Consider the following 27,164-nt stretch of genomic DNA (forward strand, 5'->3'; position numbering starts at 1 on the left):
TGATCAGTGTTGAGCAGCAGCTGAGCAGGAGACCCTCTGTCATTCATTGAGCTGGAGCTGCCGCTACGGCACAGAGCTCAGGTGGGACACTCAGGTCACACTCGGATCTAAACGCCCTGACCAGAGGGATCACAGACAGACTGATGGCAGCGGTGACGTCTCTCAGAATCAGAACTGTTTTTATTGCCAAGAGCAGTAAAGGTCAGTTTACAGCACAAGGAACTTGTCTTGATGTCAGGTGCAATATATAAAGGTAACAAAAATACTTTAAAGAGAGGTATAAAATTAGAATTAAAATAAAATCCCCCCCCCCCCCACATAAATACACATAAAATAATAGAATAAAGATATAGGAATGCTATTACATAGGCTAAGTTAATCGTGAAAAATGTTGTAGTGCGGTGACTGCCCATACATTTGGGGTTATTTGGGGGGAGCTGGGCCATTGTTCAATAGGCTGACTGCAGAGGGGAAGACAGCAGCTACTGGTGGCGTGAAGTCCTGGGGCCTCATTTATCAACCGTTCGTACGCACAGATATTTGCGTAAAGTGTGCGTATGAATATTCCCACGCAAAGTATGGAATTTATCAACATGTACCTGTGCGCAGGAACGCGTGTAAATGTAAGCACAACTCCGACCATGCGTACACACAAAACCTAGTGGTAGAACAGTGAAACTACAAATAGAACCCATTAAAAGAGTCACAGTGTTCAGCGATCTCAAACTTCACACATGTTCCCTGTTTCCTCCAATTAATAAAAATTCTCCATTAGTAATTTAGCAGACATTTTGAATAATTGGTGTGACAAGCTATAAAAGACAGCTGGCAGGACGACCTGAAAAGAAAATACAAGTACCCTGGCTTACTTAGAACCGTGCGCTCCGCAAAAACGCGCTCCGCAGGCAGCGCGTTTTCAAAGAAACGTGCTGATGTTAAGTGAGAGACAGAGTGGCTTCTCAGCAGGTACCGCTTCCCCAAAAACATTCTGATGGATCTATGCCGTGATTTACAACCTACTGTATGTTAGAGCGAGAGACCAAACGCACCACCACCATCCCAGTTAAACGAGGATTTCATGCCATCGCCGGATTCCCAAACATAATTGGAGCTAGATTGCACCCAAATCGCCATAAAATCCCCATCACACATTCAGTTACGTGAACATGAAAGGATTTCATTCAATCCATGCACAAATAATCTGCGCTGCAACTATGTCTCTGTCAAACGTTGTTGCCCGGTGGCCTGGAGGAACGCAACACTCATTTATTCTGCAGAACAGCTCTGTTGGTGTGAAACCTCCAAGCAGGAGCTTTTGACTCCAACCAAATATTAATTTATATGGATAATCTTCCAAAAAAATATATCAAACATGGTCAACATAATTATTTTACTAGGTAAATATCACATACATAAATGCAAATGGAATAACAGCAAACCCTCCATTGTACATCTGAAAAATGAATGTAAACTGTACTTGGCGTCTCTAAAACTGATGACTACAGTTTAAGAAAACCCAAATATCCTATCTCAAAAAATTTGAATATTCTGGGAATCTTAATCTTAAACTGTAAACCATAATCAGCCATATTAAAATAATAAAAGGCTTGCAATATTTCAGTTGATTTGTAATGAATCCAGAATGTATGACATTTTTGTTTTTTTAATTGCATTACAGAAAATAAAGAACTTTATCACAATATTCTAATTTTCTGAGAAAGTCCTGTAGGTGTAGTTAAGTAAGTAGATCAAATCAATTTCACTGACAGGGCAATGATTGTTATTAATTTAATTTCAATCAAGATATGCTGAAATATCCCAAATAAATATACTTTACATGTGTTATACATAATGGTTTTATATTAACTTGAGGTTAGGTATATTACTTATCATGGTCGTGACATTAATGGGATACTGTTGCATAGAGATCTCTAAGGAGAAAGATGATGATAAAACACAATGATAAAAACGAAATCACGTTATGGGCACTTTTTATTATTTCACTTTAGTTTATAATTCATCTTCATTGTGGCATCATATAACACTGTTTTTAGTCATTTTTGTGCACTTTTCAGCTCATTAAATAATATGTTTCTACATATTTGGGAAGACAAGACAATCCACATGGGATTACGTCAGGTTTGTTTACATCAGCGGCCGCTGTTATTGGTCCAGCGCGATCACGTGACGCAGCCGCAGAACTCCTTTACACAGCCGCCGCTGGAAAGAGTCCCGCTATTAAAATAATGATTGTGAAAATACTTCCTACAAATCGGAGTTCAACTTTTTATCCTATGCTTAATAATAATTAATAGCTCTTTTTTTTTAAAGTGAAAAGAATGTACACCCCAGAGGTGGGAGCGAGATCCTCTTTCTAAAGACATTTACGTGGTTGACCTGACGGCCTACCTTAATGATTATGCAAAATGAGTATGCAAGATTTTTTAGTGTGTCCGAAACATTAGTACGTACTCAATAGTATGCTCTATCCATACTCATTCTGGAGAGATTTATTAGTGTGGATTAATGGACACTAGCCAAGCAGAAACTTCCCACAATGCAATGCAGCGGTGTTTGGTTGCTGAGAAGAATGTGCATCATAGTTTTTTACAGAAATGCAAATATTTAGATAAATGATTTCAATATAATTGGCTAAACTGATGGAGAGGAACTGTGGTTTAGACTTAGCCCCCCCTACGCTGGAGCCTTGATTGGTCCCATCACTCGGCTCTCCTCGTCTTCTTTCACTTCAAACATCGTGGACTTGTACTAAAGTAACCACTCTGTGCCGTTTCCCCTTCGTTGCTGTTTTCCTGAGATAAGGGAACTACTTCAAGGGATTAAGAATGAACCCATGTAAGCCTGTGTGATACCTCCATATAATGATACAGATTTTGCCTGCGTAAGTGTGAGCAAGGTCACAAATCACAAATGATTTTTGGGCCTTTTTAATCTGTTTTAGTTCTCTGTAACTCCTCCAATGGCTTATATATAATAATAAAGATGAGGAACAGGTGAGGGGCTATGTGAAGAGCAAATGATAAAAAAACAAAGATATTGGCTCAGCCTTTCCTAACATGTCACATTATTTCATTATGTAGGGCAATTGCATGTTTGTTCTTCATTACTTTAAATGTTTTTGAAAACAAAGAAACTCAATGTGAAACACTGCAGTGGGCAAAGTGAGGCTTTGGGAAACCATCCCTGGCTCACTACATGGTGCATTTCATTACATAATCACCAGCTGTAGTGGTGTCCAAAAACAGCAAAAATTCTTCATCTAAAAATATATCCCACAACCAGTGTTGGGACTAACGCGTTATTCAGTAACGTGTTACAGTAATGCCGTTAGTTTTGGCGGTAACTAATACACTAACGCATTACTTTTTAAATTCAGTAACTCAATTACCGTTACCAAACGGTGCGTTACTCCGTTATTTCTGGCTACAGTGAAGCTTTTTTTACCCACATGGAGCCTGGAGGAAACGTGTGTGTGTGTGTGTGTGTGTGTGTGTGTGTGTGTGTGTGTGTGTGTGTGTGTGTGTGTGTGTGTGTGTGTGTGTGTGTGTGTGTGTGCATTCAGAAACATGAGCGGTCATGACGAGCCCAGAGAGCAAGGAGAGTTTCGCAACGTGGAGATATTGTCATTACAGTAATTCCTGGTTTTTCGCGGGGGTTATGTTCCAAAAAGAACCTGTGATAAGTCAAATCTGCGAAGTAGCAACTAGGGATGGGAATCGAGAACCGGTTCTTGTTGAGTACCGGTTCTTGTTGAGAACCGGTTCCCAGTGTTTCAATTCCTTGGAATCGTTTGATTTTTTGAAAACGATTCCCTTATCAATTCCAGTGGGCGCGAAAGACGTCACCCAGGAAAATATGGGGGACAAAGCAGCATAAACGCTCGAAAGTTTGGTTACATTTTACCAAAAAGGATGACAACAGGGCGACAATACTTGCAATGTGGACATTTCAACAAAGGGAGGAAACTGTTAGGACTTGGGTTGCCACAGGTTGCGGAGGAAAGCTGGGAGCGCGGAGTCGGCCGGTGTTCTGCCGATCCTTGCTCCCTGCCAAGAAATGCTACTTTGTGTAGATTTTCAAAGTTTGATCGCCACGCCCATCATTTCTTGCACGATTTAAATTCATAATATGGGATGTTGAGTATTTGATCCTTCAAAATAAACTACCCGTGACATGAATTGCATTACATTTTGTGAACATTATACGATAAAGAGAAAAAAACAAAAACAATTCTATCGCTTTATTTGATATTCATTCAGTCATTTGCCTTTATTTAAGCAGGCAGGTCATTAAGAACATTCTTATTTACAATGACGGCCTGGCAAGTGACAAGGACCACTTGGGGGGGAAAGGAAGTGGTTTAGGGAGTAAAACACAGTAAAATTGTAGCTCTACAAAGGTAGAAAACCATTAGGGAGCATTTTTCTGCAAAAGCAGCAGAAATCGTCAGAACACCGGCGTGTGGCAGGAAGAGCCGCGGGCTCGGCCACGAGGAGGAGCCGGCAGCTCCGACGGACAGCACGTCAGCTCATGGAGAAGTTAAAGAGCAGTTTACCACTAGCTTCTCCTTTCATCAAGGCAAGGAAGAGTACCAGGCCAGAATAGATGAATGTTACCAAGCAGTGACTACGTTTGTGGTGTTGAACATGTTACTGGACATTCTTGTGTAATTGCCACAGAATAATTTGTTGTATTTAGTTAATTTCTACAGAAGAATATTTATTTTATTATTATTATTTTATATTAAATACATATTTTATATTACAAATAATTTTTTGGTGCCCCCCTGGCTCACCATTGAGGAGCCCAAGGCTGGGGGCGTCTTAACACCTCACTTGTATTTTTTTATTCAAGGATATAAAACAAAGTTGATGCTAATTGACCTGTTTGTTCTCCTTTTTTCCAAATGAGAATCGATAAGAGAATCGATAAAGAATCGAATGGTTAAACAGAATCGAAAATGGAATCGGAATCGGAAAAATCCTATCAATTCCCATCACTAGCAGCAACCTTTTTTTTTTTACAATTAAAAAAGCTTCAAATTGCGGAGATCAGCACTGCCTCGCACATATTCCACTGCTCTTCTGAGCCGCTGCATCCTGACTCCGCTCTGTAGTGTCTTTTTCTCCTAAAGCCTGTGGTGCAGGAGTGTTTTTTCGAGAGAAGAAAATAGTTATGGGCAGTTGTTGTCGCTCTTTTTTCTTCTGGGCAAAAAGATTCTTATAAACCATGGATTATATCTGAGAACCTGTAATGACCGATTCATCAAAGGTCCCGTTCTTGAGCTGCTGCTGAAGCTCATTGGTCGTTCTCAGTATTGTTGCTAAGCAACCAATGTTATTGATACAGGAAGTGAAGAAGCGGGGAGACTGTTTAGCCAATCAGAATGCAGAACACGATGCACAATGGAAATCCATACAGTACCTGCTGAAATGAAGCCTAGGGGGGCATTAATGGGAAGTTACTTTTCATAATAACTCATTACTTTTTGGTCTAAGTAGCTGAGTTACTAACTGAGTTACTTTTTAATGAAGTAACTAGTAACGGTAACTAGTTACTATTTTTCAGTAACTAGCACAACACTGCCCACAATGCATCATGAAAAGTAGTGTACAAGTGATGGTTACTGTTATGCGTTGGCATGCCGACAAAAAGGGAGAAACACAGATGCAGGTAAGAGTCTTTAATAGAGAGGGTCCCACATCTCGCGTTCCCTCGTCGGCCTGGGACAGGTGGGTCGCGGTGCCCGGGCCTGGCGGGGCTCGCCGTGCAGCCTGGGGTGCCTTCTGGCGGTGCTGGACCCCCCCGGGGAGGGGGAAACGGTGCTGGACCCCCCGGGGAGGGGGAAACGGTGCATGATTGTGCGTCTGTGTCGGTGAGAATGCGGTGTGGAAGGGTCCTGCCATGGAGGATTTGAGCCTCCATTGGCAGGACAACAAAACTTAATAATTTATTAGTATTATTATTATAACAAGGATGGTTATTAATATTATTGTTATTGGCGGGGGGTTTTCTCCCTAGTTTTGATTCAGTCTCAGGGACCTGAAATGGTTGTTGTTTGTGTCTCTGCCTGTTCTCGCGTCTGTTTGTTTTTTCTCTTACAGATCTCCAAGGCTTGTGTGCCCGTTGTGCGTTTCCCTGTGTTTTTCTCATTTAAGACTAGCAGCGGATGTCACCCGTCACCCACCCCCCCCCCCCCTTCACATTTAATGAAAGAAAATAAGAAAAATATATATATATGATATATTAAAATATATATGATGTATTAAAATATATAAGATATATATTATATATTAAAAATGCATATATGCCTTAGATTTTTACCAACTTTGTATTAACCATTAATATATATGCAGACAAAAAAAAGAATTGGATTCTGAGTTTTACAGGTAGCCAATGGAGCGACGCTAACACTGGAGAGACGTGTTCTCTCCTGCTGATTCCTGTCAGCACTCTGCTGCTGCATTTTGGATCAGCTGGAGCCTATTCAGCAAATTACTTGGACAACATGTCACATGATCAGTGTTATTTTTATCTTATTTGTGAGGACATTAAAATCGGTTATTCAGCAATGATATATGCCAGTGGTGACCTGTAATGTATAATCTGTGCAACAGCAGTCATGCAATGAACAGCACTGACCTCATTAGTGTTTGAAGTTGTATTGTTCTTAGCATACGAGTTGCTACATAGTGACATACACCATTGGAATATACCTAGGTATTCAGACTGATTTCACAAACATTTGTAAAACAATGGGTTGCTCTCAGTAGCATCGATAATTCGAGCGTGGTACAGTGATAGGATGCCACGCAATTTAACTCATTCTTTTCACTTCATTCACTATGCAACAATATCACGACATCCCAGTTTAACTTAAAACAGTTAAAGTCCAAATGCAAAAAAGAGAGGGAGGGAGCAGAAGAGAGAGAGAGTAAAAAAAAGTCAAATATTCCCCACAGATTTATAAGAGGGTAGGGGGATTTGATATCTTACCTTAAGATGAACTTGCATAATTAATCCATCAATGAATAATTCAGATTCAGAATACTGTATTAGTCCCAAAAGGGCAATTCATTTCTACAGTCGGCCTGTCCATAGCAACAATACAACAAACAGCCAATATCCACCATCACATCAGCAACAACAACCACAACCAGTGACAGCACAGCAGGATGCAAATACTTCATGGTTCACAGTTTACAATAGTTCATGGTAAGATAACTTCAAGATTCATTCAGCAAATTGTGCATTTAGCAGCCTTATGGCAGATGGGATAAAATAATTTGCATAGCGGTTTGTTTTCCGCACCGGCACATAATAATGCCGACCTGAGGGCATAGTTAAAGGAGCTTGAGGCCGGATTGTGGCAAGATTTATGAAAAAAATCCGTATACGTTTTAAGTTTTCTAGTAATAATGTCAGATGAAGCGTTCCAAACCAAAAAGAATGAGACCTCTAGTGTATCTCTCCCTTGCCTTGAACAGGTTGTGTGCTGCAAAATGTGCTGCAATTCGGGCCCAAATTTCCCGCGCTGTCCTGCGGATGTGACGTCACATGACGCTGCATGTACGTTCTCCCCGTTCTCCCGTGCCGGCTTCACTGTTGGCTGCAGTACCCCTGACGGCCGTCGTGGTGAAGGGTGGCGCTAGAGAGTCTCATTTCTTAAAAGGAGCCTCAAGCTCCTTTAAGTGACTGGCCCGAGCAGGATCAGGGTGGGATAGTTTCCTGTCTGCTTTCTGCACCAGCCGTGCTCTCCAGAGAGAGCAGAGGTCTTTAAGCAAACTCTGATAATGTCATTCAGACACTTCTTCTCTTTCATAGATAGACCACCAAACCAACATATAAAAGAAAATAATAAAAGACTCTCAATAAAAGTTTGATAAAAGGTACACAAGATATTTCTGCTGATACCAAAAGAGTTGAGTTTCCTCAGCAGATGGATCCTTTGGTTTTGCTGGCTTTACAATGCCGTCAGTGTTTTCATTGAATTTCAATTGCGAGTCAAACTAATGTAATGCAACGTTAATGCCGAGGCCTCAAACTGGCAAAATCATTCACAAGTTCATCTGGGTCCAGTGATTTGACGACAGCAGGCTCAATAGCCATTAACATGAGATGCGTCAGTCTGTATTTCGACAAAGTGGTCCTCAGGTATGTTTTGACTCTTTTTAAAACGGAGAAAAATCTCTTGTTTGATGCAGTGTTCTTCTCTCTGTTCTCGTGGGTGGCTTGTAGCTTGCATTACGGAGCACAAGTCTTTCCCCGACCCTGCACCCCAACCTGGGACTTGCTGATTGGGCCGGAGCTTCGGGAGCTGCGTGCTGGCCTGCGGTCCCCACCCCTGGTCATCCCGTTGCTGCCCCCCCCTTCTCCTCCCTTTTCTCTCTTTTGTCCTGCAGGTGGCCATGGGTGGCTTGTAGCTTGCATTACGGAGCACAAGTCTTTTCCTGACCCTGCACCCCAACCTGGGACTTGCTGATTGGGCCGGAGCTTCGGGAGCTGTGTGCTGGCCTGCGGTCCCCACCCCCGGTCATCCCGTTGCTGCTTCCACCTGCCTGCTGTGCTGTTGCCGTCCCTGACCCACCAGTCTGGCCCTCGGCAGGAGGGTCCCCCCTGATGAGCCTGGTCCTGCTCAAGGTTTCTTCCCTCCTAAAGGGGAGTTTTTCCTTGCCACTGTTTGGCTTAAGGTTTTTCTCCCACTAGGGGAGTTTTTACCTGCCATTGTTTATGTAATAACTGCTCGGGGGTCATGTTCTGGGTATGGGTCTCTGTAAAGCGTCTAGAGACAACTCTGTTGTATTAGACGCTATATAAATAAAATTGAATTGAATATCGAAAATCGATTGAATTAAGAAGAAAAGCATATCCTACCTCTACCTCTGCATCTACAGTAGCCACAAGTACAGTGATGGGGGTTCCTCCAAAAGTCCACTATCATCTCCCAAGTCAATATCTGTACCAAAAGAAAAGTCACAAGTATATTTGTTTCTTTGTTTTTTCGAACAATTTAATAATATGCTATACAGGGCTTTCACGTGACGTCACCAAACGCGGAAGTCGCCATTACGGAGATATACCCCCCACCCCCCCAGACCAAAACAAAGCCAGAGCGTATGAGAGACTGCACATTTCTGCTCCTTCATAAACCGTAATCACAATCCGCGTGGAAAATGGTCAATTATTGCCGTGTGTACGGTTGTACAAATCGGTCTGACCGAGAAAAACACCTGGAGTTTTACAGACTTCCAAAAGTTATCACAAATCAGGGAGATACTTGCCGAAACTTATCAGAAGAAAGGAGACGTCTGTGGCTTGCTGCACTGAAACAGAACTTCACGGGCAAGAATCTTGACAACATTCGTGTTTGTTCTTCACATTTCTTGTCAGGTAAGTGAAAAATAAATATAATAATATAATAATCTACTGTATATTTAGCGTTATTGCTCGCCATGATTTATTCATTTCATAGCAAATAGTAATTATAGATTATATAATTCTAGATGCAAAATATAAGTTGATCTATTAACGACGTTACCTTAGCTTTCACAATGCACCGTTCATGGAGTTGTTGATACATCAGCTCTCTCACCCATCCGCACACCATCTGGTTATATGCTTCCAAACCTTTGTAGGCTTTTAGATCCTCAGCTGTGTATGGGCTTGGGGAAAAAATGAGGTAATTCACGATGTCAGGATATTTAATCGTTGGCAGAATAGTCGGGTCATCCGTGGTCCACGTTGTTTGCTCCAGCTCGTACGGATCATGGCCACCTAAAAGGTTTAATTTCTCTTTATACCTCGCCCTTTCTGGAGGACCAAGTCTTCCCGGTATCTGGTATCTTCCCCACGTTTTGCCGAGGTTTTCCGTGGTTTTGACATGGTCAAATTTTACATGTTAGCCGCTTTGTTGTTGTTCAACCTCCAGCCCTCCACAGCCTCCACTCTGCCTACAAATAATGCCGCCGCTATGGCTGCCGGGTCGCATTACCGCCCATTTCGTGACGTCGGTGAAAACCCTGTATACACGAATCCAGCAAAACCCGGAAGTCGAGCGGCCGCCATTACTGCGGTGGCGCCTCCGCTCCTCCGCTCCAGCCCATAGACATATATACGTAGGCTATATATCCATGCTCCGCTCCCATGGATATATTACTCCGCTCCCTGCCAGGCTCTCTTAATGTATTTGTATCATCGGAAAACTCCTGTCCCGGTCACGTGCATTTGTTTTGATAGTGAATGAAGACGGGACAGACTTTTCTGTTTCACCAAGTGAACAGACGGAACGCAAAAAAAAGATGTTAAACTGCTGGAAAGGAACTGGAATTTACCGGGATACCTTAAACAAGGAAGCCAGAGAGCGGTATATGGAGAAAATAATGATTATTAACGGTCTGGATCCATATGAAATCACTACTAAAGAATGGAGCCCCGATGAGGATTTACTGCCGCAGTTCTGCACAACCCACGTCTTACTACCTTGTTTAGTGTTTGGCAGTTGCTTTGGTAAATGTTTGACTCGCCATGTGTTTCAATAAATTTGTATAATAGTACAACATACAGCACATCTTTTTTATTACTCTTACTTCTCTTTTCTTTTTTTTTTACCGCTATATTATGCTGAAGAGGCTCCGAGGCGTGAGCAATATTTTTCTTTTCCTCGTGAGATTATTTTTTTCCTTTGCAGCTACAAATAGAGTTAATATTTTTTCCTCAACAAACTAGTTTTATCTGCAGATTGGGGTTATGTATGTATGTCTTCTGTATCATCCGGAGCTGAGATAGTTCTGCCCTTCAATTAGAGACCTGTAATTGCGTTTTTTTTGGTCATCGGACGCCAGGCGATCAATAAAATATTCTTGGATACCTAAAATAAAACATAAACAGGTGTTTTTTTTAATCACGTAGCCTTTCCATAATGATTACATTTCGCGCTGCTAACGTCACACGTAACGTATGCTATATTACAGTGTTTAATCATACACTCCCTTATCTCCCTATTCCTCTATTCTTTCCTGCTTATCGCTCAAACAAATCATTATTTATAAATTAACATCAGCATTAATTTAAGATACCTTCATTATTTATGGAAGGCCACTGTCTAACATCATCAATCCAGCTATAATGATGCTGTAGAGCGTCAGGTTACAATAACAGCGCTGCGGTGGCAGATTGACACCTGCCACCGCAGCAATGGCGCCGCCGCAAGATGGCGGCGTACACAAACCGGTCGTCGGATTCGTGTATAGGGGTCAAAGACGTATAAGGCCTTTGAGTAGCCCATTTTTAAAATACTTAAAATAAAGATAATTTTGGCCATTTTCCAAACATTTGAAATGTAGTGTACACATACATGTATGTGAAAACTTCAAACAATGGTATTTTAGTGTTTTTAAACCTTTAAACCGTTATTTGGGGCGACCGTAATTCTCAAATCTCAAAATTAATAGATTTCCATAACCAAATTTATATTTTAATAAGTATCAGTAATTAAATTAACTGTTCAAGAAAGAGACACATGTTTCCTTTCATTTTTTGAAAACCATTTTTAAATACATTCTATCCATAATGGCAGTGTCACCCTCTTACTTACTCTAAAATTCATAAAACTGATTTAAAATGTGTACAAGGTGTATCCACTTATGCATGCTATACCAATAATTTATATTTTAACCAAAACTGATAGACATTCAATTTTGAATTTGATACAGAATTGCCATTTGTTGGTTACCCCACATGACAGGTGGTCACCCCACATGATGCTTTCAAGTTTAATCAAATATAACAGGCTAACAGTTAGCTATATGATCTAAGCTAGCTACTTCTCACCACAAATCACTAACAAATTTACCTTCAAAATATAGATTTGCAAATAAAACTAATTATTTACAGTTTTAGGGTGGTCACCCCACATGATATCAAAATGTGACGTATACACTGCAGCAGTTAGAAAGAGGATTTATTTGTAAAGGAGAGAGAGACTGCTGACCTGCAGGTTGTCTCTCTGGGACCCTCATGGAGTAACTGGCTGATGCAACATCCTCTTTGAGATGATTGTCAATATAAAAGTCCCTCAATTGTATTTTTTTCATGGTCACCCCAGATGATAATTCAGACAATGAACATATTCGGACAAGATTAGTTTGTGTATTATGATTGAAATGTGTGTACAAATGTTCCATAACTTTGTCAATAAATCTAAATCAAGTTTGAAAGTATGCCCAATAGGGCAAACATTATTTTTAAATTGTTTTAATGTGATTTAAAACCAGTTGTCCAAACCAAAGTCAAGGCCGGACGGTCACCCCACATGATGTTTTCACACTTCAGATGGCAGAAAATGACCAATAACCAACATGTTTAAATAAAATAAGAGTGGGCACATGTAGAAGGAACGTAGTAGACATACATGTTATATTTTTTATTCATTTTTATGTTTATTATTAGGTAAAAAGTTCCATCGGACAGAAAAAGTAAGCGTCACGTCTTTGACCCATAGGCTACTGACATTGAATAAAAACACTGACGAGATGAGGAGGAGGACGTGGTCGTCCAGGTTCTTCTCCTCCGGCCGGGGAGCAGCTGCCCCGTCAGGCCACACATGACACACACCGACCATGGAGGAGTCTGGACAAGTTTACATTTTACCGGCGTGGCATTAATTAAGCCGTAAAATAAATATACGTAGACGTTGTGAAAAGAGCAACACGTGGACATCAGCCGCGATGACCACACAGTATAAATGATTTATCATGCAAAAAATACTGAAAAATATGAGTTTTACAGAGGCAGTAATGTAAAAATGTAAAAAAAATAATAATAAAAAAGTCAGTAATTCCTTTATTCCCGTCATTACGAGGCGATCTCATCAATTTAACGTTACATTTAAAAACAAAAGCTGACAAGAGACTAATAACAGACTTTAACTATCATAAAGTTAAACTAACTCGATGTGACCAAACAAAAACTCACCTTTGAGCCGTGTTTTCCACTTTTCTGAGTGATTTTTCCGCCGAACGGCTTAGTTAACTTTCAGCCATGCTCGTTCCCGAGACACACATGACCGCGCTTTGCGAGTGCGCGGACACAGCCGTGACGTCACGCCCAGAAAGAGACTTTTCTGGTCGTTATAAAACATTTTTGACGGATATAAAGTCCATGACTTAAAAATATAGAATACAAAGATTAGTAATTGCCGGTGATTACAGCTGGAGGTTCCTGTGAACAGTTTTAGAGGCTTCTCTTTTACTATTGCGGTCTATGGGAAAAAAGCTTTCTGGGCCCCATGGGGTTTTTTGTTGCAGTACCGCGGATGGCCACTGGAAAAAATCGGCGTGCCTTCTGAGTGGAGACCGGGGGCCTGAGCCGCACACTGACACATGTGGTTAAACAGGGAAGTTTCAATATCCGTTTAGGACCTAAATGCATCCCAGTCCGACCTCCATGCCCCCCCCCGGTCCCCTGAGCCCCCCCCCCCCCGCCCTTTAGAGCGCTCACCTCACCACCGCCGTCTCTGCTGTCCCTGTCCGACCATGGAGGAGTTGGCCAGAGAGAGCATCAGCCTGCTGGCGTCAGCCTCGGCCAAGCCGCTGCTGGGGCCCCGGCTGGGCTCCAGGGGGCCCCGGCTGGGCTCCAGGGGGCCCCAGCTGGGCTCCACGGGGGCCCGGCTGGGCTCCGCGGGGGCCGTATTCATCATGCTGAAGTCCGCCCTGGGCGCCGGGCTGCTCAACTTCCCCTGGGCCTTCCAGAGAGCCGGCGGCATCCGCAGCGCCGTGGCCGTGGAGCTGGTGAGCCGCGTCTTCTCCGTTTCTGCTCCGCGCTGCATTCAGGGACGGCTCTAATTAGGGTTTCCACCTTTCAGAAATAGAAATAAGGGACGCTCTGATTTCAGCAGCGCAGGCGCCAAAAAAAGGGACATCCCCAAAACTTCTAAACTGCATGGAAATGTGTTTATTTTATATGAAAAAACAAGTTTAAAGTGCTTTAATAGCATTGAACTTGCATGACTGTACAGACAGCCAACCATACTGAAATATCCTCCTATGCTATGTACAGGACTGTCTCAGAAAATTAGAATATTGTGATAAAGTTCTTTATTTTCTGTAATGCAATTAAAAAAACTAAAATATCATACATTCTGGATTTATTACAAATTAACTGAAATATTGCAAGCCTTTTATTATTTTAATATTGCTGATTATGGCTTACAGTTTAAGATTAGGATTCCCAGAATATTCTCATTTTTTGAGATAGGATATTTGAGTTTTCTTAAACTGTAAACCATAATCAGCAATATTAAAATAATAAAAGGCTTGCAATATTTCAGTTGATTTGTAATGAATCCAGAATGTATGCCATTTTTGTTTGTAATTGCTTTACAGAAAATCCCAATATTCTAATTTTCTGAGACAGTCCTCTACGTTCACATCAGCCCAGATGTAGAATATAGCCCACAGGTGAAGGTCGGGACATTAGAATATGGTGTAAAAGTTTAAAAGTTGAAACATATATATTACATAGTCTATTGCATAGTTTATTGATTTCATAAAATATTCACATTGTTTGGAGATTTTTTATTTGGGGTTTTGATAAACTGTGAAGCATAATCATCAAAATTATAACAAATAAAGGCTGGAAATATCTCACTTTGCATGTAGTGGGAAATAATATATTTGTTTCACCTTTAGTTGAATTTACTGAAACGAGTTTTGCAATATATTCTAGTTTTCCGACCTTCACCTGTAGATTATGACATCAATAAATAACAGAGAGCGCACCAACATATGTTGCTGTCTTAAATGTATCCTGTCCTTTATTTTGTTCATTATTGTTTGTTCGTTGTTCATGTGTGTGACAGACTTGTATGGGACAATTGTGAAAAACGGAATCAACTGCGTTCCGTAACTTTTAATTCCCAATTACGTAACAATTCAGTATTTCAAGGGACGGGTGGCGACCCTGGCTCTAATTAATGGGCCAAAATAGTTTTTCAATAGTTGAGAACTCATTTATTGATATTGAGAATATTGGTCAGGAGACGAGTCCCTCCTTTTTTATTTATTGAGCATTTTAGAGATTTAGAACGTACAGACATTCAGCCAAACATTTATACACAAAAACTTGTGCAATACAGTATACAATATAAAATGATGTATGTATAAATGAATAAAATAAAAATATCTATAAAATTAATTTAGCTTAATCAAGCAAGACAGAAAAAAGGTCTCTATAATATGACAAATGTGTGTTCGCTCTTTTGGTTTGACATAAGTTTAAGGGAGTCTATATATAAATTAAAATCTCCAAGGAAAGCATTGAAATTTGGGAGTGACTGAGAATTTTGCTTTGGGTATATGACATTTACCAATTGCAATCATGAGATTTACTATGTAACTTAATGGTTTATTGTCAGATTCAAACTGAGTGATAACATCTTTAGCCATAATTGTTATAGAAAAGTTAGTTTTACTATGCAAAAAAATTCTCAAAATCAGTCCAAAACGCAGATGAGAGTGAGCAGTGATAAAACAAATGTATGGGAGTTTCAGGCTCAATCTTACAAAAGGTGCAATCAACAAATTTGGATATTAACTTGTTACAAGGATAAATATTGTGTAAAATTTTTAAATGAATTTCTCTGATGTTATTAGAGATACAAAATTTAAAGGGACACAACCAAGCTTTACACTAGTTTATGTTATTGTGAGTTCCAAAAACATTTTCCTCTGGATGAAATCTTATCATAACTATGGAAAACCTTTCTTATATGTTTGTTTGTACACCTTCTGTCTGTTAAATCTAAACCTCTAATCATTAAACGTTGCATTTGAATGTTAACATTTTGACATTTCATTAATTCAATTATACCTGACGGAATAGCTTTTATAACCGATGCAAATTCTTTGTATGTGATCGGAAAAGACCTGGCTATAATGAAGTTTTCATAGCTACAAAGACCACCCTTTTCATCAAACAATTATTTTACAAAGATAATATCTTTTTGAATCCAGTTTTCTTTATATAAACTTTTCTTTTTTGTTTTTTTTAATTATTATTCAAGAATTAATTTACAAAACATCATGGCAACATACAAAACAATTAACATCTTTTAACATACAAGGCACATTTGGAATTGACTTTAAAGTAAAATATAGCAAATGATAGTGGAGAAAATTAATAAATAGATAAATAAATAATAATAATAATTATATTCAGAGTTCTGCACAGATCGTCATTGTTGTTCTAGGGAGCCTCAAATATTTCCAGTGTTTCATATGCTGTCAGGAAAGCTTTTGCATGTTTCTTTTCCATAAGTTTCAAAGAACTGAAGTGATTAGTCCTTTTAAAAACAGAGAAAAGTGGTTTTGTTTTTGTCTATTTGGACGTGTGAATGAAGAATTTGACCAAGAGTATCAGGTTGTTCACAATCAGATCACAGTTAGTGTCTTTTATGTTGATACCAAATACAACATTTTCCCTTATGAGGGGAGCAAGTTGGATTTTGGTTGACAACCTGCAAATCTTCCCAAAATGTGTATTTGCAATGGAAGAACAGATGATCATTTTTTCAATTTCAGTTTCACATAAGATACAGTTATTATGATCCATGCCAAATCTCTTTCTTAACAGCTCATATGGATGGATAGATATTATTCATAACTTTGAAATGTACTTCTTTTGTCTTGGGGCTTACAGGATATTTGATGTATTTAGTTCTCAGTTTTTTAATGTCTTCTTGTTGATCGGACCCAGAATATTCCACGTTGGGTGTGACCTTACTTGTATCTCCTACAAATATAATTTTCCACTTTACTGATAGCCTGGACAGATTTGGTTCCACGTTGGTGGAGAAGTTCATTTTTACACCGTCATTCTAGTTGTATCCAGAGAGACAACATGTTGTTAAATGTACCTGCTGCTCTCACCCTCACCAAACAACAACCGTGTTTGTGTGTGAAGCAGCAGAACTAAAGATACAGAAGACAATTCTTGTTTTTTCTTTGACATAAAAGTAAGTTGTTAAAAATTATTAAAAAACTGGTTACAAAATCTAGATGGGAATTCCTATATCCCCACATCTGAAAGAAAGTCTTGCAAATGATTTAAAGCCTATTTAGAGCTGAAGAATCAACAGTGGTGCTGAAAAATAGTTTTGTTTGCGGGGACATGAGAATGAGCTTTCATTATCTGCAAACATTTGGAAAAACTAGTTTAAAAATGACCTTTTGACCTGACTTTTGGGTCACTGAGCTTTTTTTTTTTTTTTCTTCCTCTGCTCAGATCTCCCTGGTGTTCCTGATCAGCGGGCTGATCATCCTGGGCTACTCGTCGTCCATCAGCGGCCAGTGCAGCTACCAGGCGGTGGTGAGGGAGCTGTGCGGGCCGGCCATCGGCCAGCTGTGTGAGATCTGCTTCGTCTTCAACCTCTTCATGATCTCCGTTGCCTTTCTGGTCATTGTGAACGACCAGCTGGAAAAGTGTGAGTTGAAAAGTTGGACAGTGTGTATTTGTTCTTTTTTAGCAGCTCTTCTAATCACCTTTTGGTGTTTTGCCTTTTTTTGTTTTTTTGTTTTTCTCTCTTTGATTGCAATGTGTCATGTTAAAATTAGGGCTGGGACTTTATCGCGTTAATTACGATTAATTAACTACAGAAAAATAATGCGACAAAAAAAAATAACGCACTCTGGTTGCACGAGTTCCCGGTATAAGTTCCCCGTAATACTGATGTACAGAACTTAACACGAGAAACAACATTGGAAACTAATTCGTTACTAAGTCTTTGCTGGGTTCGGTAGACGGAAACTTTAGTTTTAAAAAAACTACAGAGTGGAAACCTGGATAAAAGCACAGTTGTGTTGGTGTGCATGCACGGAAATCGGTACACACCTGTATCATCTGGCAACTTAAAAAAAAATGTCTCTTGGCGCCATGGCTGAAACCGAACAAGAAGTCTGCGATTTTGAATTATTTGTGTAATTTTGGCACATTTTATGCCATTTCTTCGGCAGTTAATACCAGTACTGGAGTTGAGGGGGGATGAGGGAGGGGGGATGGCATCCCCCCCTGAAATAAAAACGGTCCAAATCATCCCCCCTTTAAAACTGCCATCCCTCCTTTCCATCCCTTATGTCATTTCATCAATGAATGTGGTTTTACTGCTATTTCAACATTTAGAGTCATCACCAGAAAAATAACTTATTTGACAATTTTCACCTGTTTCAAGTAAATTTTCACTTGAAATAAGTAGAAAAATCTGCCAGTGGGACAAGATTTATCTTCTCATTACAAGCAGTGATCACGATTTTTTTTCCCATATTGAATGATCTCGATTTTTAATCACAATTTTTTAAATCAGAAGATCCCCCCTCCCTTCTGGAATAAAATGGAAAGAAACCAGAGATTCGTTTTTTTTTTTATTAACAAATAAAGCAAATAGCATGTTTTAACAAGAATCCAGAATGCTACCAGTGGTACCCACCGAAAAAACTAGGGATGCACCAAAATGAAAATTTGAGGCCGAAACTGAAGCGGAATAAAATTTAAAGACTTGGCTGAATACTGAGTACCGAATAGCCTACGGAATGCGGTTGTTCACAGTTTTTCATTTATTTTGCCATTTTTTTCACAATTGCATAGATAAAATTGCAATGACATTATTAACAACAAAACCAGTAAACTGAGTTGAGCCACTGTCAAGCAGCTGGCGATGCTGTTGCTTAAATTGACCAAAAGGTGGCTCTCTAACATCACTGTTTGTTTACTGTGCGTGACTCTGACGCTGGTTAGTAATTAAGTAGTTAAAACCCACTCGCCACTTAGGGGACTCAGTAGCCAGCAGAAACGGCAGTTTTATTACATTTATTAACTGTAGTACCGCTATTATGAGAGGTTATTTCTCACAGTATTAGCCTAAAGGGACTTAAGGCTGATTTATGGTCCCGCGTTACACCAACGCAGAGCCTACGGCGTCATCTGGTGAGCTCTGCTTGTTGCCTCCGCGTTCACTCCGCTGAGCGCGCACACACACACACACACACGCACGCACGCACGCGCGCACGCGCACGCACGCACACACACACACACACCCATGTCACAATATTTGTGAGTGTGGATAGATAACCTAATAAGCTGGAAAGACCACATAGATTTTATCTGTGAAAAGTAGGCCTGTGTTGAAAAAATCCACTTTCCAATTCTAAATCGATTCTCATATTAATTCCTAAAAATCGATTTGTATGTCTAAAGATCGATTTTGTTTTTTTTTCATTATTACATTTTCGCCAGGTGAAGTTTAATCCCAGTAGGCGCCTCATTTAATTCACACATGCACTGTTGAGCTGTTGCAATTTCTTTCTTTTTTTGCACTTTAAATGTACATTGAAATTTGAGTTATTTATTTCTTAGTTATTTATTTCATACAAATAACTTTTGGTGTTTTTTTTGTTCATGCTCATAAAAGTAATGTTTTGTTGGACACGAGAATAACTACTGCCATGTTTTTGCCTTTAAATATGTTTTAAAGTATGAAAACATGAAAGTTTTCAGTTATCATTGCTTTATATACTTTATTGGGGTTAAATTTGCACAAAATGCTAAAAAAAAATGATAACCCTAAAAACACAGAAAATGGAAAAGGTTAAAACGGAATGTGTTAAAAAATTAAACCGATTTCATACGTTTGCTGTCCTGGATCTGTTTGGTAATTCTGCCCTGCAATGTTTCTGCAAAGCATTCTGGGAGCTGATTGGTCCTTACAGCATCATTAGCTGCCAATACTTGCTGCTGAATCTCAATATAATACTAGTATTCATATGTTGCAGAACTACAGTCATATAATTCATGCAACAGCTCAAAAAACTGTTTTAATAACAATAACCCAAATCAATATCGGAATCGAATTGGATCGTATCAGATCTTGATAATCGATTCTGAATCTTAAGAATCGGAATCGAATCGATTCTTAACATTGGAATCGATACCCAGCCCTAGTGAAAAGACAAAGCAGAGCATATGTTTTCTCCGTCGCTTTGGGTTCTTTGGGTCCTTTGGGGGCAAGCAGACAAGTACTTCTCCTCTTGTTCAGCTTTAGTCATAATGGGCATCCTACAGTACTGCAATATTGTAAGGTACAAGGGTGTGTCTGCAACATTAAGGGCTGAATTGTCACAGCAATTATACATCATACCAAAAATTGTGGGACAACCCCTCCAGAAACTTTATTAACCAGGCAACTAAAAACATAACCACGTTCCAAACAAAGAGTTTCAAATTTTACCATAAAATTGTACATTCAGAGTACCCTCATTTAACAAGATCCATATGAGAATTCTTCCATATACCAATCTATCCTTATGCTTTACACAGAATCCATGTCAAGATCAAAGACAGAAGTGGGCTTTTGTCTGTTAATGTCTTGCTTTCCTGTTCTTGGACTTGTTTGTTTATATCGGGGTTGTTTGTGACGACTAATACGTGACGTCTCTGCATTGTGTATTCATGTACGTACCAGTATGAGATGTTTACATTATGGAGCTACTATACTACGGATGCAATACATTTCAGACCTGTTTGACAATAAAGTATGATCTATTTAGCTATCTAGAGTCTCATAATCAGACACAAAAAATACCTTTCAACAACACTGCAAATTTTTTAAATGTATTTTTTACTGTTACTCATTAATTCAATTCAATTTTATTTATATAGCGTCTAATACAACAGAGTTGTCTCTAGACGCTTTACAGAGACCCATACCCAGAACATGACCCCCGAGCAGTTATTACATAAACAATGGCAGGTAAAAACTCCTCTAGTGGGAGAAAAAACCTTAAGCCAAACAGTGGCAAGGAAAAACTCCCCTTTACTCGATTGTTAGTTGGGATGTCTCCATTTTTGGAAGAGGGCCAACTTTATTGAGGAAACGGAGAGGGCTGGTTCTGATTGTGACCACTGATTGTCTCCACCTTGTGGCATTGAGAGGCGTTTATTCATGATTAACGCTTTCAAAATACCAGAGATACCGGTTTTCCTTCAGTCTCTTCTCATCGTTCTTTTCAATTCAATTTTATTTGTATAGCGCATAATACAACAAAAGTTGTCTCTAGACGCTTTCCAGAGACCCAGAACATGACCCCCGAGCAATTATTACATAAACAATGGCAGGTAAAAACTCCCCTGGTGGGAGAAAAACCTTAAGCCAAACAGTGGCAAGAAAAACTCCCCTTTAGGAGGGAAGAAACCTTGAGCAGGACCTGGATCATAAGGGGGGACCCTCCTGCCGAAGGCCAGACTGGGGGGGTCGGGGACGTCAGCAGCACAGCAGACATCCACGCAGGCAGGTGGAAGCAGCAGCGGGATGACCAGAGGGGGGACGGACCGCAGGCCAGCATGCAGCTCCTGAAGCTCCGGCCTGCAAACATGCACAAAAGAGAAAAAAGGGGGCCAGCACAAGAAACTACAGGAACGATGGACAAAAATGATAGCTATGAGATATTTATAATAAATAAAAATGGAAAAGGAGAAGAGAGGAAGGGAAGAGAAGAAGGGTGAGGGGCACCGCCCAGTGGATCATGTCGGTGCCCCCCTGCAGCATAGGCCTATAGCAGCATATCTACCACCAAGCTATGACTAACTATTATAGTCTTGTTCTATAGCTGTAACTATGACTACTGACTCTAACACACTAGAGTTTACACTAACTAGAGGTTTACTAAAAACCAGCTAGAGGTTTACTAAACACTAACTATAGGCTTTGCTAAACAGAAAGGTTTAAAGGTGGAGGTGGTGTCAGCCTCCTTAACCCAGATTGGAAGTTGGTTCCATAGTAACGGTGCCTGATAGCAGAAGAACTGTCCTCCAAATCTACATTTGGATACTCTAGGAACTACGAGTAAACCTGCACTCTGAGAGCGGAGAGCTCTGACAGGAACATAAGGCACTATCAGGTATTGTAAATATTGTGGAGCTAAGCCGTTTTGGACTTTATATGCAAGTAATAAAATTTTAAATTGGATTCTGAAATTTACAGGTAGCCAATGGAGCGATGCTAACACTGGAGAGTAGGGCTGGGCGATTTTGCACAAAAATAAAATCCCGTTTTTTTTCTCTGAAAACCCGATTTTCGATTTCAATTTCGATTTTTTTGGTAAAACTACAAAAGACAATGGAATAAATTGTTTCAAATATTTTATCTTTATTTTTAAAGAAAAATAGCAAACAAATTTCCCTATTGGGAATGAAGTGCAATTGAAAGATACTGTAAATCCACCTTGAGTTTAGTAAAGTGACAACATTTACAATTTTCTTGACCAAACAAAGATGACTAGACGAGCTCTGTCTGTAATGCAGCCAGCTGCAAAAAAGGAAAATCGATTTTCCGATTTTCCTTTTTTTAACATCGATTGTGATTAATAAATCCGATTTAGATTTAAAATCGATTAATCGCACAGCCCTACTGGAGAGACGTGGTCTCTCCTGCTGATTCCTGTCAGTACTTGTGCTGCTGCATTCTGGATCAGCTGGAGCCTATTCAGCAAATTACTTGGACATCCTGCTAATAACACATTACAGTAATCTAGTCTAGAAGATACAAATGCATGAACTAGTTTTTCTTCATTCTGCGAGAGGATTTTCCTAATCTTTGCAATAATACGGAGATGGAAAAATGCTATTTTACAAACCTGATTAACATATGGTTTAAACGCCAAATCCTGAAAACAACACCAAGGTTTCTCACAGTTGAACTGCAGGCCATCGTAACACCATCTAATCCCTTCCTAAGATGCTCTGGTGAAAAGTGTTTGTCCCCTTGATTTTATATTTTTTTGCATGTTTGTCGCACTTAAATGTTTCAGATCAAACAGATTTAAATATTAGACAAAGATAACACAAGTAAACACAAAATGCAGTTTTTAAATGAAGGTTTTTGTTATTATGGGGAAAGAAAAATCCAAACCTACATGGCCCTGTGTGAAAAAGTGATTCCCCTTAACCCTAATAACTGGGTGGGCCCCTTAGCAGCAACAACTGCGATCAGGCTTTTACGAGTCTTTTACAGCTGTGGAGGAATTCTGGCCCACTCATCCTTGCAGAATTGTTGTAATTCAGCCACATTGGAGGGTTTTCCAGCATGAACCTCCTTTTTCAGGTCATGCCACAGCATCTCAATGGGATTCAGGTCGGGACTTTGACTAGGCCACTCCAAAGTCTGCATTTAGTTTTCTTAAGCCATTCAGAGGTGGATTTGCTGGTGTGATTTGGATCATTGTCCTGCTGCAGAACCCGAGTGGCTTCAGCTTGAGGTCACGAACAGATGGCCGGACTTTCTCCTTCAGGATGTTTTGGTAGACAGCAGAATTCATGGTTCCATTTACCACAGCAAGTCTTCCAGGTCCTGGAGCAGCAGAGCAGCCCAGACCATCACACTACCACCACCATGTTTTACTGTTGCTATGATGTTCTTTTTCTAAAATGCTGTGTTACTTTTACGCCAGATGTAATGGGACATACACTTTCCAAAAAGTTCAACTTTTGTCTCGTCAGTCCACAGAGTATTTCCCTAAAAGTCTTTGGGGATCATCAAGATGTTTTCTGGCAAAACTGAGACGAGTCTTTATGTTCTTTTTGCTCAGCAGTGGTTTTGGTCTTGGAACTCTGCCATGCAGGACATTTTTGCCCTGTCTCTTTCTTATGGTGGAGTCATGAACAATGAGTTTAATTGAGGCAAGTGAGGCCTGCAGGTCTTTGGATGTTGTTCTGGGTCTTTTGTGACTCTTGGATGAGTCGTCGCTGCTCTTGGGGTCATTTTGGTCGGCCAGCCTCCTGGGAAGGTTCACCACTGTTGGAAATTGCTTTGTAACCTTTTCCAGACTGATAGATCTCAATGACTTTGGTTCTCATTTGTTCCTGAATGTCTTTGGATCGCAGCATGATGTCTAGCTTTTGAGGATCTTTTGGTCTACTTCACTTTGTCAGGCAGGTCCTATTTAAGTGATTACTTGATTGAGAACACCTGTGGCAGTAATCAGGCCTGGGTGTGGCTGGAGAAACTGAACTCGGCTTTCCAAAGATGTGATAATTTATAGTTAATTCATGTTTTAACTGGGGGGCAATAACTTTTTCACACAGGGCCATGTAGGTTTGAATTTTTTTTGCCCTTAATAATAAAAACCTTCATTTAAAAACTGCATTTTGTGTTTACTTGTGTTATCTTTGTCTAATATTTACGTTTGTTTGATGATCTGAAACATTTAAGTGCCACAAACTTTTTGTTGCTTTTTCCACCTCCTCTATAACTGAGGTCGCTCTACTTTTTAAGCTCTGCCAGAGAAGCGAGGGACATACCCGGTGCTGAAGGACTTAACCATCATTGTGAACTGTTTTGATGAATCTAGATAGACCCTCCAGGAATCCGCGATTCCGTGATCGCGGAATTTTTCGCGGATTTCACGGCTGTCCGCGGATTTACAGACCTTCCGTGGATTTCAATGTCTGGTGCAGAAAAATCACTTTTACTGGGGTTAATATTGCATATGTCCGCGCTGAATATGCGAATTATGCGGGGCTCGCTTGATTTCACCGCATCATCGCCGCATAAAGTTTGGAAAAAGGGGGGAGTGTTGTGAGTGACAGGTCGGGACGCCCGGTCGCGACGTGCGGGACCCGCCCGGGGACCTCCGCACCCCTCACCGCCACCCCCCAAACAGCAGCTCTCACCCGCGGGGGTGAGAGGTAAAGAGAGTGCCGCTTGCGCGGTGGGCTCGGCTGCCGGTGGACTCAGGTCTCCGCGCTGACCGCGTACCACTGCGCCTGCGAGGGCCGGCGGAGGCGGAGCTCCCATCCACTGGGGGATCTTGGCGGCGGACGCGTGGGGTGACGGCGTTATACATCCATGGGTGACGGAGCTCTGTCTCGTCCCCCTCGTCGCGCCGGTGCGCCCGGCAATCACCCGAGCACTGAGCCGCGGGCTGGAGGGAGAGAGACGGCCCCTCTCCTCTCCACCTGCGCTCTCCTTTTTTTTTTCTCTACGACCTCAGATCAGACTTCCAGCATATTCCGCAATTTCACCGCATAAAAGCACATAAAAAACCCGCACATTTAATCGCATAATCAATGATTTTAGCCCGCAAAATCAAGGATTTTAGCCCGCGGAATAAAGGATTTTTGCCCGCGGAATAAAGGATTTCTGCCCGCGGAATAAAGGATTTTTGCCCGCGTTTTTCTGGAGGGTCTATCTAGATATCAGATTCACGCACTGCTGCTTTAAAAGGCAGGTTTTGTTTACAAATTGTCCATCCACTGGTGATTTGAAGTAGTACATGATAAGATTAGACCAATGCGGTCTGCTGGTGTAGATGATGCGCAGTCATCCAGGTCATGGTAAATCAGAAGATTGATTCAAAGCAACTGGACTTCTTTTTTTGGTTCTTTAAGATGTTCCACCTTATAGAGGGTATACATTGATGTCACTTTCCCACTGGACCAGCCCCCTTACTGGCACTGAGTAGCAAAAACAGCTGCAACTAGTGGAGAAGACGGGATAACAGCCGTTTATCGGCTTAAATTAGCGTCATTTGGACTTGACAGTGACCCGTACAGTTACCCCAAGAACCAGTGGTCCATGGACATTAATATTTGGTACAGTTACCAAGAACCAGTGGTCCATGGACATTAATATTTGGTACAGTTACCAAGAACCAGTGGTCCATGGACATTAATATTTGGTACAGTTACCAAGAACCAGTGGTCCATGGACATTAATATTTGGTACAGTTACCAAGAACCAGTGGTCCATGGACATTAATATTTGGTACAGTTACCAAGAACCAGTGGTCCATGGACATTAATATTTGGTACAGTTACCCCAAGAACCAGTGGTCCATGGACATTAATATTTGATACAGTTACCAAGAACCAGTGGTCCATGGACATTAATATTTGGCCACAAATCCAGTTTCCTGATATTTATATGTAATATTAATAATAGTATATATAGTATATAGTAATACTTAATTTCTACGCCGGGGAAATACACGAAGCAAAGCTTGAAGGCTTACAAAAGTCTTGACTCTTGGTCCGACTTCAAGGCAGGATTTGTTGTAGAAATTAAAGTGATGAGGACACCGAACTTTATGATTTGACCGTTTAACGTTAGCTACCCAAAAATCCAACATTACCTGATACAAAATGGGAACCACAAATCCACGTTTCGGTGCCTGGAATCCAGTTGTTTCTGTGAATTGCAGAGATCCATTTGTCTCTTAAGCTTATTTTTCAGCAGTCTGTAAAACAATAACTCCAATTTCTTGGAGTTATTGGAGCGGCTGAGAAAAAAAACAGAGCTGCTGGTTAGTGCTGGGCGGTATAACCAAAAATTTATATCACGGTATTTTTCAAAATTATATCGGTTTCACGGTATATCACGGTATTTTTTTTTTCATGCACAACTGGGTGTTAACCACATTTTCTAATGATTTGGAAAGGAATTGCTGCAGTAAATTGACTTAGAATGGCCTATTTTACTGTAATGAGGACGAAATATTGTAGAAAAACATTAATGCCCACAGTAGTATAAATACAGATTTGCATGGCCTCACAAAATGATGCCGTTTACAATGCGATTATTTTTTTCAAGGTCCTGTTCTAATGTATTTTTTCAACTACACAAGCAATAAATCAGTCTATTTTCAAGTAGATTTTCACTTGAAATAAGTAGAAAAATCTGCCAGTGGAACAAGATTTTTTTGCTTGTAATAAGAAGTACTTATTTCAAGTGAAATTTCAAGGTGAAAATGGTCAAATAAGTTATTTTTCTGGTGTTATTTTTCTGGTGATGACTCTAAATGTTGAAATAGCAGTAAAACCACATTCATTGATGAAATGACATAAGGGATGGAAAGGAGGGATGGCAGTTTTACAGGGGGGATGATTTTGACCGTTTTTATTTCAGGGGGGATGATTTGGACCATTTTTATTTCAGGGGGGGATGATTTGGACCGTTTTTATTTCAGGGGGGATGATTTGGACCGTTTTTATTTCAGGGGGGGATGATTTGGACCGTTTTTATTTCAGGGGGGATGATTTGGACCGTTTTTATTTCAGGGGGGGATGATTTGGACCGTTTTTATTTCAGGGGGGGATGATTT

At 40.4% G+C, this 27,164-nt stretch overlaps 1 protein-coding gene across 1 annotated transcript in view; it reads left to right on the forward strand.

Moving 5' to 3' along the window:
* The first annotated feature begins 13,553 nt into the window (after positions 1-13,553).
* The window catches only part of slc38a8a (solute carrier family 38 member 8a), a 62,056-nt gene continuing 48,445 nt past the window's right edge, over positions 13,554-27,164 (forward strand). The window contains exons 1-2 of the mRNA XM_061722723.1: positions 13,554-13,808; positions 17,302-17,500. Of these exons, the coding sequence (XP_061578707.1) occupies positions 13,554-13,808; positions 17,302-17,500 (454 nt within the window). The remainder of the gene's footprint in view (positions 13,809-17,301; positions 17,501-27,164) is intronic.

Source organism: Cololabis saira, chromosome 5, assembly GCF_033807715.1.
Source record: "Cololabis saira isolate AMF1-May2022 chromosome 5, fColSai1.1, whole genome shotgun sequence".
Taxonomy (NCBI): domain Eukaryota; kingdom Metazoa; phylum Chordata; class Actinopteri; order Beloniformes; family Belonidae; genus Cololabis; species Cololabis saira.